The sequence below is a fragment of the Mandrillus leucophaeus genome, unplaced genomic scaffold, assembly GCF_000951045.1.
Source record: "Mandrillus leucophaeus isolate KB7577 unplaced genomic scaffold, Mleu.le_1.0 Scaffold1003, whole genome shotgun sequence".
NCBI lineage: Eukaryota > Metazoa > Chordata > Mammalia > Primates > Cercopithecidae > Mandrillus > Mandrillus leucophaeus.
Window position 1 is genome coordinate 191,743 of NW_012098133.1, and position 7,393 is coordinate 199,135.

Genomic DNA, 7,393 nt, shown 5'->3' on the forward strand with positions numbered 1-7,393 from the left:
TTGCCCAGGCTGGAATGCAGTGACACAATCTTGACTCACTACAACCTCCACCTTCTAGGTTCAAACGATTCTCCTGCCTCAGCCTCCCAAGTAGCTGGAATTACAGATGCCTGCCCCCATGCCTGGCTAACTTTTGTATTTCTAGTAGAGATTGGATTTCACCATGTTGGCAAGGCTCGTCTCAAACTCTTGACCTCAGGCGATCCACCTGCCTTGGCCTCCCACAGCGTTGGGATTACAGGCGTGAGCCACTGTGTCCAGCTCTTTGCATATATTTCTATCCTCTGAATATTTCACTGGTTTGCCATAGACAGCAGTGGGTTCTGCTCTGCTATAAACCACTCCTCCTTCTCTTGGTAATAGCATCTAGATTTCCCATTGGGAACAACCTGTCCCCTAGTGCTGTCAATCAATGTGCTTGTGTTCTTCCTAACCACGGAGGTTCCTTCTCAGGAATCTGAACCTTGATCTGGTTGGGACAAGGAGAGAAAACAGCCCTTGTAGGTTTATTCTGACAGCAGCACTCTGAAGATACTGTCGATCAGCTGCTGCCCCTTGGGTCTCTGGAGCTTCCCTGATTCCTGTCCTTTCTGAGGCTTGGCAGGTCAATAGATCCCAATAGATTCCTTTTGTGCTTAAGTTAGCCAACGTGGGTTTAGGTTGCTCATAACCAACAAACCCTAACTGATACAAGTGATACCGTTAATCTTGTTTTATGAAGAAATTGGGAGCGGTAATACAGCAGTGTCAAGACCTGAATGCAGGCACGTCCAACTCCAAAGCCCACGCTCTTTTCATTGCCCAAACAAAGAGGAAACAGGAAAGGATCAGGGCACGGCCAATTCTCAACTCAAAGCCTTGGCTCCAACTGTCTCTCCTGCCTGGGATCTCTCTTTCCACCTCCACCATCAAAGCTCCCATCCTGTGTCTGCTCTAGAACCTTCAGACCACACTCAGGCTTTAAACACTTTTTTGGCACTTACTTAATATACCAAGCCTTTTCTACAAACTAAACCGTTTCAAAAGAACAAGTCCTGTCTCCTCAATTAGACTGTAAAATCCTGGAGGCAGAAGCAGAAAAAGAATGTAGAAGAAATAACTTCGCCGAGAGTGAAGGCACCATACAAATGCAAAACATGATTATGGCTTATGCTCCTTTTGTGTTCTGCCACCGTTCCAAGTGCTTGCTGAATACATGAATATATGAATGAAGGGATGGGCAAGAAAATTCTGAGAAGAGACTCTTTACCCATCAAAATCACATAAAGCTAATGAGGGAGAAACCAGGTTCCACTCAGCCAGCAGTGAATTAAACAAAGTTGCCTCCCTGCTGCCTGCAAACTCACTGTCCAGGGTTCACAGAGCCCTCTGCCATTGGGGAAAAGACTCAAGAGCGCAAAGGATCCCACCATCCTCCTGTTTCCCACCTGGCTCATTAATATACCCAGATCCATCTACTCTTCTTGCTCTCTCCTTTCTCTCTTCTACACCATGCCACCGACACGTTTTGTTTAGCTGTCACCAACAGCGCCTACCTGGTCTCCTTTTTCCCCTCTGGCAATCCTACAATCCATGTCTGTCTACATGGCAGCCAGAGAGATCTTTGGAAAAGTACATCAGATCATGTGACTGCCCCCTTTCCAGCTCTGGCTTAAAGCCCTCCAAAGACTTCCTGTCTCACTTAGAAAATCCACACTCTTTGCTGTAGCTCAGAAGACCTCACCTGATCTGACCCCTGCCTGCTTTTCTGGCTTTATCTCCTTCAGCCCTTCTCAAGATCTCTAAGCTCCAGCCACACTCACCTTTCTTTTGTTCCCTTAGCAATCAAAATCCAATCCTGCCTCAGGATTTTTGCGCTTACTTTTCCCACCACTTGGAAAGCTTTCTCCAGATTGAAACAAAAGTGGCTGTTCTTGTGACAGGTCTTAGATCAAAGGTCTTCTGCTCAGTGAGGACTTCTAAATCAAAACTGCTCCTTGTTCAAGTCACCAACACATTCCTTTGTTTTATTTTCTTCATAACATCTATCAATATCTGAAATTCTCTTTTTATTTGTTTTTCAATTATTGTTTTTCTGCTCCCTGAGAATAAGGACTTTGTCTTGTAAATCACTGTATCCCCACTACCTAAAATAGGAATTGGCAAAGGGTAAATGCTCAATAAATTTGTTGTGAGTGAATCGCAGCCTCTTGCCTATCTGCCCACTAGACCCCAGCAGATGCTGTGGGGAGTCTGAGTCTCCACATTAGAAGGCCTAAAAGGAGCCTAGCTATTGCAGAGACCAGGACAAACGGTGGAAGGGTGTTTGGAGTCCCCACATGAGGGTAAGAGGTTCCTGTACACATATTGAGGGTCTGCTCCAAACCCCAGGAGCCTGTTCTTTCCTAAGTGTGGCAGAGAATGCTGTGTGCCCTCCAAGATGTATTTTCTCCTTCATACACAGTAACTAGTCTCCTTGGTGGCGAGGTGTGGCCACGTGCCTACATTCTGGATAAGGATTTGTGCAACATCTAGATTAAAGGGAAGGAGTGATCCTTTAGCGTCCCTACCTTGCCCCTTCCAGCTGGCTAGAATATGGACAGGAGGACAGGAGCTGGAACTGCCAAACTGCGCCTCAAGTTGGGAGCCAGTTTTAAAATGGCAGGACACATTTGCGTAAGAATGGGTCCCTGCCACACCAGATTTAGTCTACCTACCTGGGACCAAATAAAATCTCCCTACCTGGGAGAAAATAAAATCTCTCATTTAAGCCACTCTCTATCCTGACTATATCTGACCTACCCCATAACCTTTCCATTTTCCCACCCTCCTGCCTTGAGGCAGGGTCCATTTGGTTACCCAGGAAGTTGAAAGCGATGGAAACACTGAGCTGGAAGATCTGCTGAAAGGAAGTCACAGCCTCCTCAAGGGAAAGAGTTTTTGATTTATCTTGTTCCTGGAAAAGAAATATAAAGACTTACCAAGGGATGGTTTACTGGGATTGCCACCTGCCCAAGAGAATGTTATGAAGAGCCAGGTGGCCACATCTGGATAATACCTTTTCACCAGTGGGCTGAGGCTGGGCTGGTTTTGCCTTGGACTCGATGCTGCCACTGGCATGCAGGAAGCCAAAATCACCGGGACCTGCAAGGGAAAGGCCGACACCTGGCCAGGGCAAAGGAGAAAGTTGTACTTCTTTTCTCCGACTCTTCCAATCTACCCAGGCTTTCCATCCAGCACCCTCACCAGGAACCGAAATAACCCTGAATCACCTCACAAGGCATGGGACCTCACAGGAATGCCAATTCCCTTCACAGCAACCAACATCCCTCTGCCCAGTTTGCCACCACCACCCCCTGCCTTCTGCTGATTCCATGAGGCAGGGACATACCTTCCTCAGAGGGGTCCTGAGGACGAGCTGCTCTCAAGGAGTTGTGTGAGAAGTTCTGGGGCTGAGCTGAGGCTTCTTCCTGGCCAAGCCTGGGCTCCCTGAGGCCAGTGTGCCTGGGAGCTGGGCAGTCAGGGCTGGGGAGGACGTGTTGTCGCAGTGCTGGAAAGAGACAGCAAGAGTAGTCAGGTCTGGGCCAGGCACAGTGGCTCACACCTATAATCCCAGCACCTTGGGAGGCCTAGGCGGGTGGATCACCTGAGGTCAGCAGCTCAAGACCAGCCTAGCCAACACGGTGAAACCCCATTTGTACTAAAAATACAAAAATTAGCGGGTTGCAGTAGCACACACCTGTAATCCCAGCTACTCAGGAGGCTGAGGCAGAAAAATTGCTTGAACTCAGGAGGCGGAGGGTACAGTGAGCCAAGATCACGCCACTACTCCAGCCTGAGTGAGAGCAAAACTCTGTCTCAAAAGAAAAAAAAAAGAGTGATCAGGTCAGAAGAGGATCAGTGCAGGCTGCTCGGGCTTGACTGAGTCCTCCCTGAGGTTTTAGAGGCCATAGGAAGAATTTTGAAACTCCTGTGATACTTCCTTCACATTCCTCCTCCTCTGTTTCCTTGGCTTCCCTCCAGAGGAGTCTAGAGGGGCCTGTATTTGTGCTGATCTCCCACCCTAAGCATCAATCAATCCTCTGCCTAAATTCTTCAGTGGCAGGGAGGCACCTACCTTACTCACTGTGGTAGCCCCAGTACCTAGCACTTTCTTTGATATCAATATTGCCAATGATTATCATCATAATAAGGATAAGAACTAATGCTTAAACTAATAATTACTACACACTTAATATGTGCCAGGCACTGCCCTAAGTCCTTGACATGTACTAACTCATTTAGTCCTCCCAAGAAACCTATGGGGTGGGTTTTATTACTACCCCAATTTATAGATGAAGAAACTGAGGCAGAAGGAAGAAAAGTGACTTGTTTAGGGACATAAGACTAGTATGCAGCAGTTTTGGGATTTGAACCTCTAGAATCTGACTCTAGAGGTTCAGATTCTAGGCTATGTTCAGTGTTCAGACACTAGGCTATGTTGCCTCTGCACCATGGCACATAATAGGTGCTCAATAAAGATTCATTTATTGATGAATGACTGAGTGACTGACCAGAGAATAATTTAACTGGTTGGATGTGGGCCAGGAAGCCACACCCAGAATCTAAAGTAGTCTGGACCCTGCGGGGCTCCCTTGGTTGGAGGTGATGGGAGGAAATGGAAAGATACTGAGGGGTAGGTGTGGCCCACACCCTGGGTGGATAGAACTTCCCCACATTCCTCTCCCTCTGACTTCAGATAGGAAAGGCAAGGAGCTGCTGATGGCTCTTTTCCTGAGGTGTGTCCAGAGACGCTTCCTGGCCCAGAGAAACTCCCAGCCCAGCCCTCCTGTCCCCAGGACTGAGAACTCACAGGAGCAGGGGTGCCACAAGGGAGATGAGAGGAAACGGTCCAGGGGACTGTGCCAGGAGCAGTGTTCTACCCGCGGAGGTCCTGCTGGCAGGGATGCCCGGAAGTGGATCTGCCTTGCCAGCTGCAGGGCCAGCACGGCCAAAGCGCCCTGGGAAAGACAGCACATTAAGGACACGGTCCTTCACCAGTCAACTCCATCAGACCCGGCCTTACACACAAACATCACTTCCTCAGGAAATCCAGGTGGCGCAGCTCCCCGACTACAAACTTTCCCAACACCCTAACTTCTCTGGAGCCCTGACCACACCGGCATTTAAACAATCATCTCCACAGTTATTTATCTAAGGTCTGTCTCTCCTGTTAGTCTATAAGCACAACATGGGCAGGGGCCATGTATGTTTCACTCACCAATGTATCTCTGGTGCAAAAGTATAGCACAGTGCTAAAATATAGTAGGGACCTAATAAGTACAAACTGAATAAATGCTTGATCAAGTGACTAAATAAGCAAAGACTAGGCAGGCAAAAAGATAATGGGGTAGGTTGGCACCTAGTTGCAAATATAGCAACAGGTCAGAGTTCCTCATTAGGTTCTCTTTCCAGTCTTGCACAACCCCTCCCTCCACCAACTCCCATTCCCCTAATCAAGTCATCCCAGCACACACACATCTCCAGGTGTAAGCTTTGTAAAGGTGTTTCTTCTCTGACAGGTCTGCAGAAGACCTGAGCTAGCTCTTATCCCAGAGACTGCTTAGTTTTCCCTGTCTCCTGTCTCCTTGTGTTATGCTTAAGAAGGTTGCCTCAGGGTCGGGTGCAGTGGCTCATGCCTGTAATCCCAGCACTTGGGAAGCTGATACAGGCAAATCACTTAAGGCCAGGAATTCAAGACTGGCCAACATGGAGAAACTCCATTCTACTAAAAAATACAAGAATTGGCTGGGTGTGGTGGCGCACACCTGTAATCCCAGCCACTCAGGAGGCTGAGGCATGAAAATTGCTTGAACCTGGGAAGCAGAGGTTGCAGTAAGCCAGGATTGCACCACTGCAGTCCAGACTAAAAAAACACTGAGGTTGATCCAGATACTTACTTGTTGCTACAGGCACTGCATACAATAGCAAGTAAGACAGACAAGGTTTCTGCCCTCATGAAGTTTATACCTTGTGTTTAAAAAGACAACACACAAGTACAGAGAGAAATGAATACAATAACTACTAATGATGCTAAATGCCAAGAAGGAAACCAATCAGGGAGCTACACAGAGCATAAGAGGGGTCCTGACAAGACAAGGAGTCAGGGAAAGCTTCTCTGTGGGGGTGACATGTGAAATAAGGCCAGAAGAAAAGGCACTAGCATTGCGAAGAACAGAGACAAGTATCTATGGAACTGAGGACAGCTTGCAGACCCTTTCATATGAGCAGTAGTGACAGAGCACAGGGATGGCATTGGGACTTCTGGAATCCAGGCCCACTTCCTACTTCTCACTATGGGACAGCCCTACGGCTCAGATCTTCTCTGGCAACATGGGAAAATGCTCCTCTCTTCAGGGTGTGATATGGCCTTAGTACACAGCTCCTCAGAGAGAGGTAACCCTGTCATGGAGACATCCCAGGCTCAGCTCTGCTGATGTCACCAATTTGCAGATTGAGAAAGCCAAGGGTCACAGAGGTCAAGTCATTTGTCCAAAGTACACAGCATGAAAGCAGCAGGGATGAGCTGTGACAAACATGAGAGTGATGTGTGTGTCAACTTCATTCAGAAGACCTCACAAGCAGAACTTTTACCTGGAGCGTTGCCTGAAAAGCAAAGACTCTGCCCTATGAGACCTAGTATTCACTACTAAGAATCTGACCTTATAGATCAGTTTCAACAAATATCTATTGAGTAACTATTATGGGCTAGGCTCTGTATTAGATGCAGCAACCAAGCAGTAGAACATGAACTCCAGAGTTAAATCTGGCTCCTCCACTTAACAGGTATAAGACCCTATGCATGTTACCTAATATTGCAGAGCCTGAGATTCCTCATCTGTAAAACGAAGGTGATATTTCCCTTGTAAAAATTTTGTAATGATTACACAAGATAATGCATGTATAAAACTTTACATTAATAACTAATGCTATGAGGGCGCAGTGGCTCACGCCTATAATCCCAGCACTTTGGGAGGCCGGGGTGGGTGAATCAGTAGGTCAGGAATTCGAGACTAGCCTGGCCAAAATGGCGAAACCCCATCTCTACTAAAAACACAAAACTTAGCCAGGCGTGGTGGCACGTGCCTGTAATCCCAGCTACTTGGGAGGCTGAGGCAGGAGAATTGCTTGAACCGGGGAGACAGAGGTTGCAGTGAGCCAAGATCATGCCACTGCACTTCAGCCTGGGTGACAGAGCAAGACTCCATATCAGAAAAAAATAAAACTAATTAAAAAATAAATAATTTACAAAATGATGCAATGTACTATTATTTATTGTAAAATCCATGAAGGCAAGAATATATCTATCTTGTTCTCTGCTATGTGTGTAGTGCCTAGCAAAAATGCCTGGCACAGAGAAGGTGTTATAAAACGT

At 47.2% G+C, this 7,393-nt stretch overlaps 1 protein-coding gene across 1 annotated transcript in view; it reads right to left on the bottom strand.

Annotated features, from left to right (window-relative positions):
• KIAA0141 (KIAA0141 ortholog) overlaps positions 1-7,393 on the bottom strand; it is an 18,826-nt gene that overhangs the window by 9,408 nt on the left and 2,025 nt on the right. Inside the window, exons 3-7 of the mRNA XM_011973881.1 lie at positions 6,330-6,420; positions 4,832-5,010; positions 3,371-3,529; positions 3,038-3,123; positions 2,790-2,935 (exon numbers count right to left, since the gene is read on the bottom strand). Coding sequence (XP_011829271.1) covers positions 2,790-2,935; positions 3,038-3,123; positions 3,371-3,529; positions 4,832-5,010; positions 6,330-6,420 — 661 coding nt within the window. The remainder of the gene's footprint in view (positions 1-2,789; positions 2,936-3,037; positions 3,124-3,370; positions 3,530-4,831; positions 5,011-6,329; positions 6,421-7,393) is intronic.